General features: G+C 42.6%; 1 protein-coding gene across 2 annotated transcripts; it reads left to right on the top strand.

Moving 5' to 3' along the window:
- Positions 1-16,626: 16,626 nt before the first annotated feature.
- KRR1 (KRR1 small subunit processome component) lies at positions 16,627-22,919 on the top strand. 2 transcript variants are annotated; one of them, XM_031589693.2, is made up of 10 exons: positions 16,627-16,926; positions 17,203-17,378; positions 17,728-17,862; positions 18,228-18,353; positions 18,450-18,533; positions 19,229-19,285; positions 19,683-19,853; positions 20,024-20,101; positions 20,207-20,300; positions 21,667-22,919. In XM_031589693.2, exons 1-10 carry the CDS (start codon positions 16,863-16,865, stop codon positions 21,804-21,806), a joined length of 1,125 nt encoding a protein of 374 aa, XP_031445553.1. In that variant the 5' UTR covers positions 16,627-16,862; the 3' UTR covers positions 21,807-22,919. The 2 variants fall into 2 exon arrangements, with proteins under 2 accessions (XP_031445553.1, XP_031445552.1); XM_031589692.2 differs by having other exon boundaries at positions 16,644-16,926; positions 17,200-17,378.
- The last annotated feature ends 521 nt before the right edge of the window (positions 22,920-23,440 follow it).

Below are 23,440 nucleotides of genomic sequence, written 5' to 3'. Positions count from 1 at the left end.
GTATCATTTTGTTACTGCTTCCATTTTCTTATTTTCTTATTGTTATTCTTTTTTTTTTTTTTTTTGGTAAATGGCGTCTCATGTCTGAATGAAAGAAAAACCAAAACTATTACTGTCTAGTGAGGAAGAAAGTAATTTGGAGATCAGCTAAACACATCTTCAGATGACAGGCCTGTTGTAAATTTCAAGCACAACAACAAAAACAAACAATTCTGTGCTCTTACAAATTCATAAGCAAGCTAGCTCACTAGTAAACTTATTCTAGTTCTAATTACTTAAACTTTTTTATGAGTTCTTAAGACTAAATTGAGGCTAGGCTTTGGATGAATAAGGGTACAATACAGAATTAACTTTGCTCTTACCTACTTTTCCCTTGGAGACACCACCATTTACTGCAGAGGTAGTTAGGGGCGGTAAGCGTTTATGTTGCTTTATTGACCTGTCACCTCCAAAGACTTTTTAATATTTGATTTGGAGTTAGACACATACATGATAAAGGTAGGATTATTTTATCAGGTCTCCCACTCATTAAAACTTCCTCTACAAAGCTGTGGAAAGGGTGTTTGATGCTCCCTGGTGCTCCAGGATAATGAGAACCAAAGGAAAGACCTGGCTGAGCATCTGTGACTGCAAAGACACTGCTTAGTCCTTATTAAGAGAGTTATGTGTGTTAAAAATGGACTGAGTTAGGAAGCACAGCTTTGCTCTGTTTTAGCGCTTATGTTGAAGGTCATTCACAAGAAGGCTTTATTTTTCCAGTAGTGACTCAAGACAAGAAAAGAGCTTTTAATTACTACCGAGTGATGAAAAAGCGTGAAAGCACAATTCATAATACCCTGGAGACTGCACGGTATCTTGGTGGCAGTTGTTTGGTCCAAACAAATTTATGTAAGGATAATTATTATTATTTTTTTCTTCTAAATGTTTTTCTGAAGTTTAACATTTACAGGGAGGTTTCATATCATGCAGATATTTATACAAAAACTGGACTTTAGAGATACAGGATCGCGCAGAGAACACATGATGAGTACCTCTGTTTGCTAGGACAAACAAATTCAGGTGTTGGCACTCAGCCCTGATGTGATACTTGGAGATTGGGTTTTAACCAATCCTGGCCCTGGAAAAGATTCAGGTGTACCATAGGGGAAGGAACCTGGAATGCTTGGGGAGGTGGGTGCCCTCATTGAAGGAGGACAATACTGGTCTCTCTTTTTTTTTTTTTTCTGCAGCTGTGAGTTAGGTGGAGTTGCCTCATTCCTTTGTTTGATAGAAATTAAGATATTGTGAATGCATATACCCAGAATGCCAGTGCTCAGAATTACTTTCCTGGTTGGTAAGGAGATTCAGCAGCTCATAGAGATAGGCATTTGCTTTGTCATGGGCAGTTTCAGTAAAATATAAGGCAGGTTTTCATGCAAAAAAAAAGAGAGGCTACAAATGCTGCCTGCCATCTGTTCTGGTTCTCACTTGGTTTCCACCCTGTCCCTGGGGTCCTAATTCTTCTCTGGGGGGAGCTGGTATGGACCCCTGCTGCAGGCACAGTTCTGTGCTACAGGGAATAGGGGCTGAGCTATTTCAGCCATCTTCCATGCACCAAATTTATAGATTTGCCAACATGATTTGTTTCTAGAGACGGGGGAATGGAAAGAGAAACAACTGCAGCCTTTCAAGGAAGGAAGTACAGTGGGAATTTTGGTGCATCCCCAGGTCATTCATTAATATTGGCTGATGAGTCAGAAAAATGTGGCTGTCTGCTGACATGTAGTGTGCTTCAGTAACAAAACAGGTTCCTGTTGCAGCAGTTCACCATTGCTAATGCAAAGCCAAGCCCTCTGTCAGCTTCTGATGATTCCCACATCCAAATAAAGGGCTGCATTTTGCTTCCAGTCTGCTTTTCTGTTCTCTCAGGCCCCTACTGACACCTGCATGCAGGCTTACAGAAATAACACTTCTACTGAGTGCTGTATATAAGCATACGCATCAGTTAGGATACTCGATCACGTCACGTTCGATATATTTAATAAAACAGCATTCTCTATTATATGGCCTTTTGTCTCTTAGTGCAAAGTCTCAGTTAATGCCTGCAGAGCCGCGGAGGCACTTGCTGAGAGCAGTCCCTACCCCTGCACACACCGTCCCCACAGCTGCCCAACGTCAGCCCTCACTGCCCAGAGGAGGAAGCAGCTCTACCACAGGGATAGGCCACGGCAGGGCCTGGCAGCTCTGCTGCGAGGCAATCTGCTTCTCAGGGTGAGCTGTGCATGAGCAGATGGCAAAGGGGCTGACCCTGCTCCAAGCAGGAAGCTGGTGGCCACAGGGCCCTGCCGAGGCCTCTTCCTACCTGAGTTACCTAAAATTCCCCGATCCTAGCCCCAGGTCTTCACACCTGTTCATCAGATTCAAATACTTGGCTTCCTGGCTCTCTTCCAGCCTTGGCTTTGCATCTATATCAACACTCGGTGACGCAAAAACTGCTCCTCTCCCATACATCTTCTGAATATGCACAAAAAGAAAGTGTGTTTTAAGATCACTGTAAATCTGTTCCCTTCTTCACATGGGGTGGTGGTTGCCCATGGCTTATCTGAATTACTAAATAGCTCTGATCAAGCACATTTATCTGCAGATGTAGCAAAGAACTGCTGGACCACCAGACTGTCCTACTAATTACTGATCAACAGTAGCTAGATAGGCTCCAAGTACCCACTAATAGATTTTCCAGACCTAAGTGACTTGTGAGTTGTAGGTTTATTTAATGTGAAACCTTTATTCTGCTGGTCTGATCAGTCTTATTTTCCTTCTGGTGAAGTTCTTCCTAGATGAAAGCCATTAAAAAACAGTTCAAAGGCTGTTGTGCTTAGCAGTGCAAGCTCCTGTCTTGCTTTTTCCCAGTTAGCTGTGTATTGTTAACCACTCCTGTATGATGAGCTTCGAGGTGAGGCCCAAATTGACTTTTATTCTCATCCAGTGGAAACTCCAACACAATCACTGAATCTGCTTTTGAGGAAGAAGGCTGCTCAGAATACACAGTGTCACGGTGCTTGCACTGTTTTCCATAAATACAAGGCACATTCAGGGAGAGTGTAGGAGGGACACAAATGTTTTGAGACAAAGAGGCAGAAAAAGCATTTTTCTAACAGCTGATTTTCAAAACAGAAATCCTATGGGATTTCAAAATAGAAATTGCTTCTACATAATTAAATCTTTTGAGAGGTTCATCTGCATGCTTGTCCCTGCCTTGGGGCTGGTGTTTTGCTGCCCATAATGAGCTGCAGTTGGCCGCCCCTGAAGCACTGCAGTAGGCAGACGGCACAGTCGGAAGTTCCCATGTGTTTGTGGGGGATTCAGCTGCAGCTTGAGGCAGTGATGTGCCTGAAGTTGGGGGGGGGAGGTCAGAGAGGAATAGCTGGAATAATGAGAGAAGTTATCACATCCCCCAGGAGATGGATTTTCAGGGATAAGTTCCATTTCCAGCAGTGTTGCATGTGTAGCCAGTATTGTCTTGCTAAGTCCTCCAACCTGAAAATACATTATCTGAACACAAAGAAAACGGAAATGATGTGCTATTTTGGAGCTATGTCCCATCCTCTGCATTGAATCAGAGTGGGGAAAAAAAGCCTGCAAACATGACTATTCCTACACGCTAATAAAAACAGCATAGCTTCTGAATAGACTGCTTTCATACATGGGTGTCTCCTCTTTCTTTCTGCTTCTGTTGTTAAGACACTGGCCTCACAAAGAACTACAGGCTTTTGTCTTTCAGGGTTCCTCCATGCTCAGGAGCTCAGCTGCAGGTATCTCAGCTCTGCGTTTTCCCCAGCGCACCATGCTCACAAGCAAGTCATCGAGCCATGGAGCCTCCAAAACAGCCAAAGGTCAGCAGGCAGCACAGGGTGAGGAAGTAAGCCCCAAGCACCATGCAGGAGCTGCTTGAGCACCTTGTGACAAGGCATGGCTGCCATTCCCTTCTGCCTCCTGTGCTCTGGGAGCCTCAGAGCGACAGATGGCAGCATTTGTGGCATCGCTGCAGCATCACCTGCCAGCCCTGCATTGATCTCAGCCCAGCAGTGCCCAACAATTCCTCTCATTCATAAAACCCTGGAATTTTTATTGTTCCCTTTGCTGCCCTGAGACACTTTTTTCCAAAGATACTGATTTAAGTTCATAAACACAGTAACAATTTTGTGAAATATAACAGGTGGCGTAGGTTTGGGGGAATGAGGCAAATGCATTTTTCTTTTCACACCAGATCTTTCCTAAGCTGTCCACAAACTGTGTTGTGCAGTTAATGATGAAAAGCTAAGACTGCCATTCTGCTTATCCAATAAGAGGAACAAAGAACATCTTTTAGTAGAAAGCAATTTTTTTTTTTGTATGTGAAAGACCAACATCACTCACAAAACACAAAGGCTTTGGAACTGATGCTCAGGGTTAAGTGGTTGCAGCAATAAAGCTCACTGACAGCTTTACAAGCAGGGACACCAGAAATCCTTCTCAAATAGAACCATAATCTGTTCAAACTGTCCTGCATGGGGCTTTCATCTTTTCACACACTATTTAGAAGAAAGGTCTACTAATGAGATTTGTGCCATCATGAGATAGGATTTTACTCTTGTATTTGGATGTGGAGCTTAGGGGTAAAATGACTTCAGCCACAGGCTCCATGGGTGCCTCCCTCCAGATGTGCACGGCTCCAGATGTGGGACATCCAGGAAAACTGCTGCCCACCCCAATGGGAGAAACACCTGCACTGTACTTAGGCAGCACCCTGCATGTGGTCCCTGCCCCCACATTAACTGTGAGCCAAGCCCCATCCTCCTCTACCCCTGAGCGTGCTGGGTGCTGGATTTGGGCACCTGGCCTCAGGCAGACATGGAAGCTGTTCTGCCCTGTAATGCCTGCCATGCAGGGGCAATCAGAAACATTATGTACAATTTAAACAAATACAGCATTTAGCTGACCAAGACTTTTAAATAAATATGATGTAGGATTTACATGTTGACAAATGCATGTACAATTTTTAATTTTTAATGGTTTTTTTCTTAAAATAAATAGAGAATAGAAAGTTAATTCAAAATCATGATGGCCAGGTTACCATAGAATGTTAAAGCAGCCCAAATTGAATAAACACTGATAGACAATATTCAAACAATTTTTTTTTTTTTTTTTTAATAGACTCTAAGATTTGGCACTATAGAACAATGAGCACTGAAGGTAGAGTACATCTGGAGACCAAATTTGAAGCGTGAACCACTGGCTGGGCAGGGAGGCAAAACTGGTCTTCGTGAGAAGAAACATTCTTGCTGTAGGAGGGTGTGTGCATGACCATGGTCATTTTTCCCAGACTGTGAGCCTGGCATATAGGTTGCTGCATCAAAATGTTGTCTCATTGCAATATATGCCCTGACTTTACTTGTATGAGGCAGAGATGAGAGCGGTGGTGCTCCAGGAAGTACAGGTTGAAGGGTTCTGTGAAATATCCTGCTGCTCCTTCCTGTGCCATAGGAATTAACCTCCAAGGTTCCCAGCACTTCCAGAGGTCACAGACTGTTTGTTACCAAACACAGCGTAATAAACTATGAGAAAATTTTCCTCTTAAATGAAAGGGAACACATCATGCACTGTGGTATTCAAAACAACGTAGCAGACTCCTTAACACATCCACTCTGTCTTGAATGGGTAGGTGTTACTGCACTGAGGTTTCATAAAATCCCTTTGGCAGCTTGGGATCCTGTCTCCAGCTTGCATTGCTGAGTGCAGGAGCAGCCTATCCTGCTTCTTTCTTCACCAACAGAACAAGAGATGCCGAAGTACTCCAGGAACTTTCAGGTGATTGCAGAATACAGCTGGTTCTCAGGGAAGTCATTTCACCTGCCAGTATTTCTCAAGGTTTTCATCCCTTCAATTTGGCAGTCAGGGTGACTGCTGAGCCTTGTTGCACCACCCAGTGCTTGCTCTGAAACATGACATTCTCCCACAGTCATACCCAGGCACCCAGAGCTTTGCAAACCCGTCCCAACTTTGGAATTCACCACAGACTGAAACCAGGAGAATTTGGCCTTGCTTTCGCCTTGCTTTGGGAAGCAGCAGGTGCTTTGAATGTTTTGGGTGAGGCTGGTTGTAGAAAGCCATGTTTCAGCAAGGCTCCTGAAGACGACTTTTAAAACTTAATTTTCCCCTTAAAAAGTGGTGAGCTGAAATAGTTGTTACTTTACTTACAGTTCCTTCAAAATTGCTCCTCTGGATACTGAGTTAGCAGCAAGAGAGAAAGTGCTGGGTTCTGTCACCTAATGAGAAGCAGTGTTTCTTTACAAATGGTGAATTAGAGATCCTTAACATAATGGCAGACCATTAACCCCCAGCGCAGCAGTACAGTACTTTTTGCAGTATTACTTTAATTTTTGCCCAAGCTTCATCCAGTTCCAAGTATTTTCTGATTCAAATAAGCATCTCAAGCACTTTCATATCTTTATCTCATTTCTCATTTGCTCTATGATATAAAATATTTCACACATTTTAATTATTTTTATCAGTGATAGTGAAGAGTTATGACTTGACCATTCAGTTTCCAACCATCATATAGCCATCAGCAAATTAGGACCTGACTATTAGATACCTGCAGAGTAGATTTTGCTAAATATTTAACTCTTCTCATTCAAAAAACAATCCTCTTTGCTATATTATATTTATTTTCTTCTCTTTCTTTCTTTCTTTCTTTCTTTCTTTCTTTCTTTCTTTCTTTCTTTCTTTCTTTCTTTCTTTCTTTCTTTCTTTTCTTTCTTTTTTCTTTCTTTTTCTCTTTCTCTTTCTCTTTCTCTCTTTTTTTCTTTCTCTCTTTCTCTTTCTCTTTCTCTCTTTCTTTCTCTTTCTTTCTCTCTTTCTTTCTTTTCCTTCCTTCCTTCCTTCCTTCCTTCCTTCCTTCCTTCCTTCCTTCCTTCCTTCCTTCCTTCCTTCCTTCCTTCCTTCCTTCCTTCCTTCCTTCCTTCCTTCCTTCCTTCCTTCCTTCCTTCTTCATTTTTTTTTAATATAAATGAAGAAGCGATGCCAACATAAGCACTGTGACATTTACAGCAGTTCAGCTGGGAACATGCTGCCTGTTCTTTTTATACCTAATTTGCTGATGATTTCCAACCATGTAGGAGTACAAGCAAACGCTCAGTTTGATAGCAGCATGTGCTGCTGCCCTTGTCTTTTGTTTAACCCTTATCTAATTTTGGCAGGACTGCAGTTCCTGCTCTTAAGCGTGATAAAAGGATCAGCACACTGCCCAAATCTACAGCCAAAGGCTCTGGGGCCATGCAGGCAGGATGTCTCAGTCCAGCACTTGCTGAAATAGGGTCATCTGACCCATGTGATCAGCAGTGCCCTTGGGTCCCGCTGAGCTTGCTGCGTGCCCACAGCCCTAATGCTATTTTGTTATGCTTTTGGCATAACTTGTCCTCCCTGCTGACTCCCTGTATTTCCTCTCTCCTCATTTGGAGATAGCCTCAAACCCTAAATAAGAAGTGTTGCTTAGCCACAGTGATTTATGAGGACATTTCCTAGCCTACTTGTGGTTTCCACAGTGCAAGCCTTAATATGCAATTTGGGGAGAGAACTGGAAGGATTACAGATCTCAAGGCAGAAAAGTGTAGCACAACTGCCTGGGAATAGACTGTTTGACTGTCCATATATTTAACTAAATTGCTGATGTTAGAGTAAAGCATATCATCCAGAAAGGCACCAAACCTTCAGCTGAAGAAGTGGAGAAAACATTTTTATCCTGAGCATTTAACAATTATCCTTATTTTCACATTCTTGTAAAAATTATTTATATATTTGTCACAGCACTGTTCCAACCACTTCAGCTGTATTGCTTGTGCTTCTTTAATTCCCACAAGCTAGACACAGTCACTTATTTCCAGGATCCTATTTCCCATAGGGGTTCAGCTAGCATTCCTTCTTCCCAAGTGTGTGTTTTTGCATCATCTTATGTTAAAGTACTCCTTGTCTGGATGACTCGAGCTGAGTGAGTGCTCCAGCACATTCTACGTGACTGCCATATTACAGTCTATCTGCTTTACATCCCGGGCATCTTCCATACATTGGCTTTGCATTGCTGTTTTCAGGTGCTCAACAAAAACACTACCTTGTCCCTATGCAGACTGAATCACAAATCTGGCAAGTTCATTTCAGGGTTATTCCTCATTGTTAATCAGGAAAGTCTTAATCCACTGGCTGTGTCCTGTGTGATGTGACAAGGTTTTTATTTTTGTTGATGTTGGTGGAGCTTTTTGAGATAACATCCATGTAGTCTGTTATAGTACATATGAGTTAAGGGTCTGTCCTATGTCCATAACTGTCTTCTATCAGACAAACTTGTACACTGGGAAAGTGAAATATATGATTAATAATTTAGGTTTGTTCTTACAAAACACTGGTGTCAGTAATTAAATGTACATCACAAAATGTCACATCAAGCTTCTCCATAGCTTCAAGTAGGATGGAAATTAACCAGCCAGTCCACAGCTGTCAGCTAGTGACATCCTTGCCGTCCTCTTCAATTAGCACCTCATCCTCTTGCTTCAAAGTTCCTGTAGTTCCCCTGGTATTTTAGAAGCTACTGAAAAATCATTCCCTTCTCAGCCAGCTCTTCTGGGACGCTTGGGATGCACAAGAGGCACTCTGCCTGTGTTACAGAAGCCAGAACCCTGCATCTTCCAAAATCAGAGAAAAAGCGCTTTCCTGAATGTTTCTGCCTCTACTTTGCATTATTTTAAACACTCTTCTATCTCAGGTATTGGAGATCTACTTTCAGTTTTGGTTTGAACATATTTACATGTATTAATTGTCCTTGAACATATGGTACTTTTTCACATCTAGAAAATTCATTTTTCCTTCACTGGGCATGAGACGTAATAGAATTACCTGGACCTGGGAAGCCCCAGAATGTAGCTTATGCAGCTAGGTGGCAGGACTAATGTTGCCTTGTTTTGGGGTGGCTGGATGCAGCCATGATCCTGTGCATGGGGAGCTGCAGAGCTGGGTAACCTTCCCCCCCTGCCTTATAGTCTGGCTGTGTGCTGGAGAAAGCCAGCCTGCCCGCTGCTTCTCTTTCTCACTTTCCTTTGGAAGCTGCAACAGCAACTTTGTGCTTTAAAAGCATGAGTCCATTTGAGACATTTCCAAAGAGCTTGACAGCTTTTCCAACCTGCTCAGACTTGGTGTCTCCTTGTATGACAGTCTTTTGAAATGCCCACAAATATGTTTTCTCACTTCCCATTCATGTATTAAAAGCTCATCTCAGTGATGCGGTGCTTGCCCGGGGTCTCTCTTAATGAACAACTGTCAGATGTTCAGCACCAGCGGCCTTCACCGCTCCAAGGCACAGGCTTTCAGAGCTCTTCTCAGTCACTTCCAGTTCTGTCTGACTGAGAGCACAGGGCAGGGGGGAGAGGGGAAGGAAGAGGCTGTGCCTGTCAATGGGATTCCAGCTGGTTTGTATATAAAGTCTTTCCAGGACACCCAAAATGCCTCATTCACCAGTCAGACGTCACATTTGAAACAAAACAGACTGTTTGGTTGACATGACAGCCCTGCTGAGGTACGTGATAATGGTGTCCCTTGTCTGCTGAGCCCAACGCGCGTGCTCTCCATGCACTGGCAGCCAAGTGGCCCTGGCCAGGCTCCGTGGTGGGTAAATGCACTGCTAGGCCTCTGCCCCAGCCAGCCAAGGTCCAGAGAATACCCTGGCAAAACTTCGTGGCACAGACTATCATTTTTATATTGCTTTTGGGTAAACTTCAATGAGTCATCTTGTATTCATGCTCATCTATAGTCGGCTTTTTTTTTTTTTTTTTTCCTTCTAACGTTCTGATTTGCCAAGCTGCAAGTGGTTTGTTTAACAATGTGCGATGCCTGGAGAACAGATGGCCTCTTTTCTTCCTCCCGGTGGCATGCAAAAATGAAATTTTATCATTCAAACTTTGGTCTGCGATATTTCATCTGAAATGGTTGTTTTAACAGCTACTTCACCACCCACCAGCTCCATTGTGTTTCCTTCCACATCGGATATGACTTTACAGCAAACCTACTGTCCCATGTGGCAGCTGTGCCATGCACAAGCTCCTCTCAAACTGCTGTCCTGCACAAATCCGTACTTGGAGAAAGCTTGGCACCTAAAGTCTTTACTTTGGTAAGGGAAGGGGACAGCCCAAAGTGCTCTGAAAGAAGTTCTGGCATCACCTCCTGGTGCCCCAAATTGCCTCTGGGACACTTCCTGCTGCCCTGCACTCCACATTTTGTGTCCCCACCTGTGTCCCCCAGGCTCTACATGGTTGCTGTGGATCTGGGTCAGGGGAAAGTGCTGTGAAATCTGCTGTGGGTGGAAGCATACACATGTACCAAACGACTTCATAGATTTATAAGAGGCTCGATGCTCAGTTTTTTTTAAAAAAAAAGCTTGCTAAATTCTGGGATTTGAAACTGGCTGCTAATATTTTAATGAAAAACAATAAGCATGTGGGATTTAGCGAGTCACAGGGCAGGTTATGAACAGACGTTTTGTCTGCCAGTTCTCAGCTGCTACTTTGATAAATCACAGGGGAATTTCTCACTGGCTATCTCAGGGGTAAATGCAGCAAACACAAAGTTTCGTATCAGATTTTATGGGCTGTAGCCTTCAGCATACTGAGTTCCCTCTGAGTCGCATGATTGTAAACCAAGGACAAGCTGTGCTGCTGAATCACCGCTTTTATGGTGAGAGAGCTCCCCGTGGACACCAGGCTGGTGGGGATACCACTGCAGCTCAGGATTTCAGGCACACAGAGACAGGAGGAATGGAGATATGGGAGTGAGGATCCTCTAGGCTTGATCCCCTGCCTGCAGCATAGGATACAGGCTCATAGCTGTTTCCAGGGTACCTACAGCTACATGTAACACATTTACTGACTCATACATTAAAAAAAGAGCAAGAGCTGAGGTCTTACTTGCTTTCTGGCACAGAAAACATGAGTGTTTCAGGGTGACTGTCAGGGTGTCCTTGGGCCAGAAGAGCTGCACCATGCTATGCCCCTAGCCTGCCTGGTGCCATCGACAGTGGTGAGTTCACCCATGGAGCCTGACAGCTCAGGCTTTGCATCTCAAAACTAATTCATCTGTGCTTCTGCTGACACCTTCTGATTATGCTGCTATCCCAGTAAAATAAAGGATGTGCTGCAATCAGTTTTCCACCCCCTGCTCCATTGCGGATACGAGACAAAAGATATATTGCTAATTAAAATGTTCTTATCTGCTGGAAAGCAGTTTGTAGGATTGATTTCAATAAAACTGATGATGCAGCCAACTCAGATCACTGGGAAATGACCTCCTTATTATAAAGTCCCAGAATAACATAGTGAAGCAATCTTGATTTCCTGAAATCTGTCAAAGGAAGAACTTTGCAGTTAGTTACAGCTTATAATATGGATACTCCTGAAATGTCCTCTGCTTAATGAACAGCTGATATTGGCTAACCTCGTGGAAATAAGAGAGAATTAGTACCAGCTGCAAAATGCATTCATTGGATAGTGAAACTGGCAGTTGGTATTATGCCTGCTATAAATATTTTTAATTAAAAATTGTTTTCTGTCTCTTCAATTGGTATAATAGCGATGATGCTTACTGAGAGTTACTGAAGATGTAATAGGATTCCCCTTCGTGTATAGCAGAGCTATTTATTCTGCTGTAATTTTGCTATAGTGGAAATCTGCATAATAATGCCTGGATTCTAGTACAAGAGAAAAATAGATTGAGGGAGTATTTTATCTGCACATTTTAGAATAATACACACCGGCACTATTGCGCGTTCCTAAAAATCTGCAATGCTCAAAGCCTGGCTGCTCAGGTACAACATTAAAATGATTTTAATCATATATTTTGGAGTAAATTCAGGAACGTATTTCCTGACCACTCTCATGCACACTCTCTGTGTGTATCTCATGTCCTGGCACAGTTTCTGTTGTGTGTTGTTTGCTTTTTTGACAATTCCCAGATGCTGAAGTCAAGAAAAAAGCCCCATCCTGTCCATCACTGTACGATGCATGATTAGACACATCTCCTGCTCCAAAGACCTTTTGATTTAAGCCTGCTGCTTTGATTTCATAATGACATTGAGTTCCTTTTCCCATTTGGCTCTATCCCTTTCTTGGTGATAGCAGTTTTATTGCAGCAAGGCTTTCCCCAGACAAAGCTGTCATCTTTTCTGCCTGTTGGCTCTTATTCTGGGTTTTTCCTTCTGCCTCAAAATCTTTGCTGTGGTTTTCCAGCAAATCCTTTCAGATGATCTCGTGCTTCGTGGCCCTCTCATGTTCCAGCTCCTTGTTCCTCTTTAGGGTTTAGCATGTGCTCTCCTTTCTGCTATCTTTCAAAGGGAAGCCCTCACTCTTCTAGAGTCAGCTAGCTCTTAGCTGAGCTGAGCAGAATTTATGATGGTTGCTGTCCCCCTTCCTTATCTCTCCACGCCTAGCCTTGCAAGTGCTAGCTACATCTGAAAACTTTGTTCTTGAATCAGTGATACTCCTCTCATTTCTAGCAAAATCTTCCTTCTGGCTTTCCAGCCTTGAAATATTAATAGATATCTGACAATGTGAGTGCTTGCTCTTTTTTCACCTTTAACCCAACTAGCAGGAAGATGTGCAGTTATTTCTCCTTCCAGTTGTTGTAGCAAGGTGCGGATTTGCTATGCGGTGAAAAGAGAGCCCAGAAGGTTGCAAATTTATGATCCTGTGATGATACACTAAGTCTCATTTTCTCTTCTGAAATTTGTGTTTTCCTCTCCTACTTCCTGCTTGCCACCTGTGATGACCTCCCCCTCCTCAGGCTCCCTGCAGAGTTGGCAGCAGCACCGCACCAGCGTGGTTTGCATTGGGCACTGTTACTTTTATCTGTCAGCGCCTCTGCAGATTGCTGCACTCAGCAGCAAAGTCAAGAATAAAACAGAACCAGAAAAGTGACTTACACCTCTGCTAGAGAGAGAACTGAGAGGAAAGAGAAATGGAGAGCATAGCCATGTCAGCCTTGGTCGTGTTAGCAGGATGGGGCTCTTCTGGAGGTAGCTGGACACAGGAACTTTCTGCTTGATTATTTTTATTCTGTCAGGCTGCCTCTGAATATTGGGTCACTTTGTGCTGTAACTTTACTCGAATAATGAAGGACTTTTATATTAACATGAACAGGACAACATGTTCTCAACCCTTTATTATTATTATTTTTTTATTTTTTTAATTTTTTTCCCTGTATCATGAGCAGTGAATAGATTTTGGTATCCAGTTTGAGTTATATTTTGATCATTTGGGGTGTTTTGCATGAAAGAGCTCAGACTCTCACTTGCCCATGTGGCTGTTTCCTGCCCTGCCACGAGCAAAAAGAATTAAGAATACCCTAAGCTAAGACAAATTTGAGATACAATTCTCCAGTTATCTCAATCAAAAGGCAGTATTGATTATTTAATTACGCAGAAAAGATCCAGATGCTGAGCATTTACTACAGATTAATGACTGTCCCAGAGCAGTTAATGGCTCTTCTCACTGCCATCAACACAAGCTGCTTATTAATCCCTGGAAAATGGCTTGCATAACAATCATAACCTGCTGTTAAAAGTTTATAAATAGATAAAAGTGTCACATGGATTTACGAGTGCTGGGGCTGAATGGGATCTGCATGGCATTTCTAGCGAATGAATGCCACGTGCATGAGCTCATCTGATTGCTTGAATTATCACAAAATCCCAAGTTGCTCTTTTGGATTTGAAAATGGCACATAAGAAAGTGCCAAGTGGCTTGAGTCCTATCTACTGACTGGGAAATAATTACTTTGCTGCATAATAGAGGCACCTTCAGCCTAACAGCAGCACTCTGCCTATTTTATCTTACAGCCTGAAGTGCATTCAGGGGAGGCTGTGTGGCTGTGCTGTTTCATTGTCTGCTTCGCTTCTAACAGGAAAGCAGTGAGCACACATAGACACACACACAACTGGCCTAGCTTCCTCCAGAGCCCAGCAACCAGCTCAGCAGATGTAGGGCTCTTTCTAGGCTGGTATCTGTGTTATTCAGGCAAAAGACTTCAAAGGAGCCTTCTGCACCCAGATCTCTGATCACACAAAGGGAATGCGATACATGTTGCTTACTGTAGGGAAACTGCTTCAGCAGGGCCTTGGACTCAATGATCTCCAGAGGTATGATCCAACCCCTACAATTCTGTGATTCTGTGAGAACTGCTTTAAGAAAATGTCACGCCCCATCACAGTCTGGTACAGCACTGCTGGAACTCCCTGCAGCAACCTCCATCTCCCTGTCCCCTCGGCTGTCCCTGGCCCCAGACAGCTGTCCCCACCTCCCAGCCTGCCACTGCCAGACATGCTGGGGCTGGCCATTGCGTCTGAGCAGTGTCTGACAAAAGTGATATAAATCTGTCATTGTCTGAGCCCAAGTGGGCAGACTGGAGTAGGAGAGGAGTCTATGGGAGCACCTGGTCTGTGACAGGAATTAGGGAGGCGGTTTCTTGTATTCAACTCCTCTGCAAAATTTGAGGTAAGAGGAAAGCTGAGAAGTCACTGCCTCCAGCAGAGAGCCAGGCAGGATGGGATATGAGGGGCCTTCCTGAGTCACAGCTTCCAAGTCTGATAGCACAACTGCTGGTGTTGTCTCTTAATTTGAGGCTAGATTTTCTTCCCTGTAGCATGATATTCTTTCATCCTCATATTGCATGTGGGCTGATCCCCTCCTGGAGATAAAATAAGGAGATTAGTTCCTCTGCACCTTAGTATTCCTCTGTGCAAAATAGCTCAGTAGTCACGTTCACGGGTCTTGGTCTGGTTTTGAAAGGAGTTGGAGACCCTCTGGATGAAAATGGAAACAGTGAGCATAGTGGGGATGGGTTGATGGTTGGACTGGGTGATATTAGTGACCTTTTCCAACCTTCATGTTTCTACAATTCCATGAGTGGGCATGGTGGTGTTGGGTCTACAGTTGGGCCTGATGGTCTTGGAGATCTTTTCCAACCTTCATGATTCTCTGGTTCTGTGATTCTATGAAGGCAGTGTACTGAACACCAAATGCTCTATCAACTCAGGATTGTAAATTTCCTGTTTAGTGCTTGTCGTTGTAGGTAAGCAGGTTGCAATATCAGAGCCTTTCTGCCATGCACAAATGCACTTTCCAAAGTTTTGTTGCAATTAATTATGGCGTAATTAAAGCAGAACAATAGCGCTAAGGGTGAAATCTTGAAAAATAAATATCATTTGAGTTGGATTTGTAATTGTTCCAGGTTCCCCAGATACGAATTGCACTGTCAGGCTCCTGACTGATGGAAGAGCTGGGGGCTGGCTGCTGCCTGGGCTGTTGTTTGGGTGGCCTTGTGGGTGACCCCATTGGGGTGCAGAGTTTTGACAGATGAACTTGATGATCTTAGTGCTTTTTCAACCTCAATTACTCCATTGTTTTATATTTTCAGCCAGCGAGCAACAGGGATGCTCTGTTCCCATTTCCTTGGAGACAGACGTCCCTGGAGCGTGCCTGCAATTTGGAGAAGATCCAGGTGCCTCTCACCAGAAACTTCTGAGCCGCGGTCTGTCCGTGCTCATTGCCAGAGCAGCTCGGGGATCTGCTGCTCCTCGGGCACCGAGGCTCGCTGGGGCTGCTCCTTTTGTCGCGGCAGTCAGTGCCACCCAGCGGGTAAAAGCAGCAGTGCGGCCCAATGAAAGGTCTTCGGGTGTCAAAACTGAGTTTTGAATGTTTTATTTATGTGTAGAGTGGATAATAGGAATAGCTGTTGGAGAGGGTCCAGAGGAGGGCCACGAAGATGATCAAAGGGCTGCAGCCTCTTATGAAGAAATGTTGTGGGAGTTGGACTTATTCATTCTGAAGGGATTCTCTAGGGATACCTCATTGCAGACTTCCAGTACTTGAAGGGAACTTAAAAGCTGAAGGGGGACCAAATTTTTACAGTTTGATAGTGATAGGAAAAAGAGAATGGCTTTAAACTAAAAGAGGAGAAATTTAAGGTGGATATTACAAAGAATTTTTACTCAGCAGGCAGTGAGACACTGGGACAGGCTGCACAGAGAGAGCCTGTGGGTGCCTCATCCCTGTCGGTGTTCAAGGCCAGGTTGGATGGGGCCTTGGGCAACCTGAGCTGGTGGGGGGCAGCCCTGCCCATGGGGGAGGGGTTGGAATCAACCTTTAAGATCACTTTCAACTTAAGGCACTCTATGATTCCATGATTGTGAAATAATTAAACACCTCACAGTGAGCAGGTCGGATGAACATTTGCAGGGACAATGCCCTGCTCAAATGTCTCTTCCAGCTTCTCCAGATGCCCAAGAAAGCAGCAAAGGCGGCACAAGCTTGCTTTCATCCTGAAGAAAATACTGAGGTACAAGTGCAGGATGGGGAGTGGGGAGGAGGCAGAGCATCACCCAGGAGGCATTAAGCTATGGCATTCAACCAAATAATTAGGTCTCATCAGGAACACGTGTTCTTTTTAGTTGCAAGTACTAAAGTACTTCAAGCATTTACCCGAGTGCTTTGGTTTGATTTTGATGATGCTGGATTTTCTTTTTCCCTTTTTGCTGCAAAACGCCAGCAGCAAATTCAGCGCTGAGGAGCACGGATGGGAGCGATGTGTGATATGAAAGAGGAAAGAAGGTGCTTGCTGCACGCCCCTCAACCAAGCCCATCTCCAGGACCCCGCAGCTGCTGCCTGAGTGGAGATACGACCGGACCCAGCGCGCTGTGCTGCCCCGGAGCTCGACTACAGCAGCGTATAGCGCGGGACTCCAGTTCCCGGCGTGCCGCGCGGCCCCTGTCTCACTTCCGGCGTCGGGCGGAAGTTGTGTGCGCGCGGTGAGCATGGCGGCTCCTGAAGCGGCGGAGGAAAAGGCGCGGCGTCCCGGCAAGAAGAAAGCGGCCAAAGGTGAGTGCGGGGCTGTGTGGGAGCTGTCCGCGGGCTGCGCGGCCTCTTGGCGGCGGGGTTTGGGGCCTGCTGCCCCGCCGTGCTTTCCCTCTCGCTCGCTAAGGGGCTGAGGGGCCCGGCCGCGGGCTGGAAAGGCAGTAACTTCCGTAAGGAGAAATGCAGAACGCCTCCTACGGAGTATTGAATGCACCGCCTGCTGTGTGCCTGCTTTCAGTTATCGCCGCCATCGATGACAAAGGAGAAACAAACTTTCTTTCGTCTTTTAATCTCTAGCAGTTGATGAGTCTGAGCTGCTCACTGTGCCGGATGGATGGAAAGAACCAGCGTTTACCAGGGAAGACAATCCCAGAGGGCTGCTGGAAGAAAGCAGTTTTGCAACATTATTCCCCAAGTACAGAGAAGCCTACCTGAAGGAGTGCTGGCCGCTTGTCCAGAAAGCCCTGAGTGAGCATGTATGAGTTGTGATGCTGTGCTCTGTTGTTTGGGAGATAAAGGTGTTACTTTTGTATAAAAGCTTGCTGTAGTAGCAGGTGTTGTCCAGTGTCTGCCAGCCGTAAAGGAGATAGGAGGATAGTGTTTCAGGCCTTGTGATACATAGAGCCTGTCAGTCTGGTGTTTTTTTGGTTTTTTTTGTGTGTGTGTGTGTGTGTGTCTGAGAGTCATTTTCAGAGGTTTGGATAATGGATTTGCATGCCTGTGCAGTGTGTAGTTTTATATTTCTTAACTTTATGCTATCAGAAATATAATCTTAGATTCTTATTTTAATGAGATTGCTTTGCTGTTTATTTTCACACATTGCAGTACGTGAATGCAACGCTGGATCTAATTGAAGGAAGCATGACAGTCACTACTACCAAGAAGACTTTTGATCCATATGCGATCATCAGGGCTAGAGATTTAATAAAGCTTCTAGCAAGAAGTGTTCCCTTCGAACAGGTTTGTAGCAAATAATATTGTAATGCTTATAAAGTAGTATGTTTTTAAAATATGGGTTTTTCAGGTAGTGGTAGTGAAACACTGGAACAGGTTGCCCAGAGAGCTGGTGGATGCCCCATCCCAGGAGGTACTTAAGGTCAGGCTGGATGGGGCTGTGAGCAACTTGACCTACCTGTAGGTGTCTCTGTTTGTTGCAGGGGAATTGGACTAGCTGACCTTTAAAGATCCCTTCAACTCAAATGATTTTATAACTACATGAAAATATATATTTAAAATAAACATATCAGCAAATGAAATGAGTCTTTTGGCTCTTCTGAATAACACTTTTGGATTCTGATGTTAATACCTGCTCCTTGTATCTTCAGGCAGTTCGTATTCTTCAGGATGATGTTGCGTGTGACATCATTAAAATAGGCTCTCTAGTGAGGAACAGAGAAAGTTTTGTGAAAAGAAGAGGACGGCTTCTTGGGCCAAAAGGATCTACTCTGAAGGTATTTCTGATAAGTATGGTTACCATAAAAATCTTAGATGCAGATTTGTTTCAGACCTTGAGCTCACACTGACTTTATTCATATTTGTTGTTCTAGGCCCTCGAACTGTTAACCAACTGTTATATTATGGTGCAAGGCAACACTGTTTCAGCTCTTGGACCTTTCAGTGGGCTAAAAGAGGTAAGAGAAGGCAGATGAGTGGTTTCTGTCGCCCACTTTTGTGCCCAGCTCTGACATGGACTTCAGGCACAATCTGATGGCCTCAAGAGTTGTTCTTTCAGCTACGTGTTAGTAAACTACTTCTATGTGAATGCCTATAGTCTTAGCTCCTGAATTTTGTTAGTTGCTGAAAAAGTATTTTTTGTTTCTTAAGGTAAGGTTTAGCAGATGTATAAAAAGGGTGCCTTCATATAATTCTGAATAATGTATCTAATTCTGCTTCTTCAGCTTTTTTTTCCTGTAGATTGCTGTGCAGAATTGCTATAGTTTCAGTTAAGAGACTTAAGTGAAAATATTGCAGTGCTAATGGCATATAGCATGGGTGAACATCTCATATATTTTTAATAATTCTGTAGGGAATAATACATGTCAAAAGCTAAAAAACAACATAATGTCCATGGTGGTGTGAAAATAGTGATTACGGGTGATGCTGGTGTGTATCAGAGGTGTGACAGTAGAGCCAATGATATTTTTTTAAGCACCGTTCGTCTAGTTGGCTTTGTGGCTTTTTCAGTCTAGCTGCTTTTGGTTTTGTTGTGCAGCTAGGAAAGAGAAATTTTCTGATTTTGAAGAAACTTAGGATACTTGATATTTTAATTGGTTAGAATATGAAGTACCTGCTGAGTGTTCCATTCATTTTCTTTTATTAAATACAGGTTAGGAAAGTTGTTCTGGACACAATGAAGAATATACATCCCATATATAACATTAAGGTTGGTACGGTCCAACGTGCACCTCTGAAAGCATTATGTCTTTGTACAGAGCTTTATGTTAATAATTATATGTTTCGATGTGGTAAACTGTTAATCAGAATTTCTGTTTTGTACTTAAAAAAAAAAAAAAGTCTACTTGCTGGGGATATGTTGTCATATCATTGACAGTATCTGAGCAAATATCGTAAGAAAAGTGTTTTCTTCCCTTTTATTGTTTGCTTGATACCTGCTTATTTAAACTGTCCCCATCCTGAGACACATTCACCTTTCTGCTTCTGTTCATAATTAAATCCCTCAACTGTTAATATACCATAAGAAACTTTTAGTTTGGAGCTCTTAGGTACTACTGCAATACTATTGTTCTGTTCTTCTTTGTGACGTTCTAAAACTACCAAAGACTTTGATGATCAAACGTGAATTATCAAAAGATCCTGAACTGAGGACACAAAATTGGGAAAGATTTTTACCTAAGTTCAAGCGGAAGAACTTGAAAAAACGCAAGGAGCCAAAGAAGAAAAATATTAAGAAGGAGTACACACCATTCCCACCTCCGCAGCCAGAAAGCCAGGTCAGCTGAAACTTTATTTGGTTATGCAGGAATATATGATTAATTTAAATCCTGCTCTTGTTAAGATGAAGTTAATGGGTCTTTTTTGTCAAGTTTTTATTTCCTGACACTATTATATCTGACTTATAATATATAGTTTTCTAAAGCTTCTTGGTACTTTTCTTGTACAGATTGATAAAGAATTGGCAAGTGGTGAATACTTCTTGAAAGAAAGCCAGAAGAAACGAAAGCGAGTGGAAGAAATAAAGGTAAATTTGTTACAACCAGTTAAAAAGGGCTTGATTTCTGACTTTGATTTTTCTCCCTTTTGCCCTGCTCTGTTGGTACTTCATATTTGTTATTGTTAACTTTAGGCAAAGCAAGCTGATGCAGTCAAGAAGAGACAAGAGGAAAGAAATAAAGCTTTTATCCCACCAAAGGAAAAGCCAGTTGTGAAAGCAAAGAAAGGTAGAGTTTTTTTTCCCTGTTCTAAACACTTGTAGTGTTAATTCCTAGGCTAAGTGATTATGTGGAGATGTAGCCATAGGAAATAAGGAAGGTCATGCTACTTACGTAATAATTATACACTCTATATTACAGTTTCTTGTGAGCTGAAGAATTTGTTTACTTCTCAAGCAATGTATAGTCTGGAGCACTGATTTGTATAAAGTACTTTTTTGTGATAGCAGTAAATTTTCTGTAATCATGCACTGCCTCTTCTGTATATCAAATACTGTCCTCTTCCAGCTGATAAGTGTTTTGAATGAAACCATTCAGTCTTCCAGAAGTAAATAATAGAAATACTTCATATGTAGAGAAGAACTGAGTTCCAACAAGGACGCCTGATGGTGTGTAGGAATTAACCATGTGAGGTGGCAGAGTTGGACCTAAGCTCGTGACTCTTGGCCAAAAGGGAAGATACCAGATGAATCATAGAATCATAGAATGGCCTGGGTTGAAAAGGACCACAGTAATCATCTAGTTCCAATCCCCCTGCTATGTGCAGGGTCGCCAACCACCAGACCAGGTTGCTCACAGCCCCATCCAACCTGGCCTTGAATGCTTGCAGGGAGGGGCATTCACAGCTTCACTGGGCGACCTGTTCCAGTGTCTCACCACCCTCACTGTAAATAATTTCTTCCTGATATCTAGCCTAAGTCTACCCTCTTCCAGTTTAAAACCACTTCCCCTCATTCTGTTGCTACATGCCCTTATAAAGCATGTTCATAAAATGTTTTATGAACACCAAATAGGATATTCTTCATGCTGTCACTTCCTGTAGAAGTCTCTTACAAAGGTCTTCATGCAGGGATCAGACTTTCCAGCAGCCATCATTAAGGCATGGCAGGGAAGGAAAATAAGGATGGTACAGGCATGTCTGTGAACTCATCACCCTAGTTACACGCGTATATATAAAATGCCACAAAAGCTCTGAAAATAAGTACTCAATAAATAGTTTATTCTTTTTATGTCAGACCAACCAAGCCAATAGACACAGCAGATTATGTATGTATTAATCTTGGAGTACATCTGTGGTCTGATAAGCAGGTGACAATTTCTAAGTGTGCATTGTAGTAGGGCATCAGTTTTCAAATACAGTTGTATAGGATTTTTTTATGTAACTATTCCTTGAATTCTGTTGAAAGAGGTTTGTGTATCATGCTAGTTTCAGTAAAAATGGTAAGAATAGTTTATAAAATTGTTAGCAAACATAAGATTAGTCCTAACCAATGCTACAGCATGCAGTTTACTGTGGATACATAGGAAGTAATCTCACAGGCTGTGAAAAATCAGAAAAGTAAAACTTGTGTCTGCTTGTGTTTTTGCTGTGTAGCCTCCACTGAGAAAAAAATTGATATTGAAGCCATCAAGGAAAAAGTAAAGAATGCGAAGAAGAAGAAATTAGGAGCACTTCCTATGGAAGAAGTCAAGTTAAAAATGGCAGCAGATGAAAAGAAGAAAAAAAGAAAGTAATTCACCACTCATAATGCTCACTTTTCTCCTACAATAATGAACATTTTCACACTTAGAACAACTGAGATGTGGAGTAAACCACTTCTTGCTGTCAGTGTAGTGTGGATAAGAAAACACTAGGCAGAAAGATTGTTCTCTTTTCACAAGCCCATTTTAATGAATGGACCTAGAGCAGCTATGCAAAATTGTCAAAGTTGGTGTACAAAATCTGCTCTCTCATATTTTTTGAGAAAGTGAGAGTGTGTTTGGGTAATATCTGTCTGCCTGAAGGAAGTTTCATATTAGAAACATTCAGGAGTTTAATACAGAATGTGAAACAGTAAGGATTGAAGAACTCAGTGGGAGTTAAATGGAGTACTTCTATGAAAAGCTACCAAATAACTGTCAAGATAGGCAAGATTTATTACTTTTATTAAGCTTTTACTTCTGTACAAGCTGGGTTTTTTGAGTGTCTTGTTTTGGTGTTAATAAAGTATTTTAATATATTGTCGTTAATTCCTTTAATTAGTCATCTACTGCAAAACCTACATCTTTTGATCTTGCTTCCAGGAATACTGCTTTGTGTGAGGATTAGACAACCATAGTCTTAATTGAATGCCATTAATAAATTGTCATTTATTAGCATTATCTTGTTAGGCAGAATGTGACACAAAGCAAGTGTGCTGCAGGGAAAACATAAATGTTGTTACCTTTCTTTAAATGTGTTCTTAATTCATTTCTTACAAGAAATGAGAACTTAAGTTCCTTTTAACTTTATTCAGCCCCTTCCCCTTTTTTGAAGGAAGTACAGAGGTTCTTAGTTTCCTAAAAATGGAAATTATGATGAAATAGAGTGCAATAGAAAAGCAGATGTTATTAGTTGATGCATCTGAGGTTCAAGAAGCAAATGTAACAGTAAGTAGGTGGTCAGGCCACACCAGTTTCATGACCGTGTTTGAGTGCTTTGCCAGACTTTGGAATTCTGATCACTTGCACATGTGGTAAAGATGATTATGCTAGAACACTGCAGCTCACTTTGCTGAGGTTAGTAACCTTTTATTTCAGACTGGTCAGTGAAAACACAGCTGTTTTCTTTGTTACATGTTTAAATAAAAATTTAGAATGTATGTTAAAGAGTCAGTATGTGTATGTGCATGGAGAAAGTGATCTAGAATTCTTGCATTTTAGGGTAGGGGACAATATTAGTACTCCTTTCTGTTGCCTGATCTTTTCTTGCAACTTAGTTCTGGAAGAGAAAACTCAATACTCTATCATTCATAAATGTCAGTTTAATTACTTATAAAATCATGTAAGAAAGTACTGCTCAACAGATGCTTCACTGAGAAAATAAGTAAATTACACACCCATCTGAGAAGCTGTAGTAAGCTGGTATGTTTAGGGATACCAGCCCTATGATAAGCTCTTAGACATGTTACCTGATATGTAGCTGTTGATGGTGTAAAGGGGAGACCTGAGCTCAGCATCAGGTGGGTCAGACATATTGAGGGCCTGGGCTACCCTGAGAGGCATTGCAGTAGTTCTCATGTGATCCCACAAGTGAGTACTTCAGTGGAGTAATCTGCGGAGCCCAAAGCCAGTAAGGAGGAGTTGAGCTGGATTCAGGGGAGGTACAAGGACAGAGAGTCCTCTGTTAT

The sequence above is a fragment of the Phasianus colchicus genome, chromosome 1 (assembly GCF_987193195.1).
Source record: "Phasianus colchicus chromosome 1, bPhaCol1.hap1.1, whole genome shotgun sequence".
NCBI classification, from domain to species: domain Eukaryota; kingdom Metazoa; phylum Chordata; class Aves; order Galliformes; family Phasianidae; genus Phasianus; species Phasianus colchicus.
Note: the sequence above shows the minus strand (reverse complement) of the source record. Positions and strands in the feature narration are given on the sequence as shown.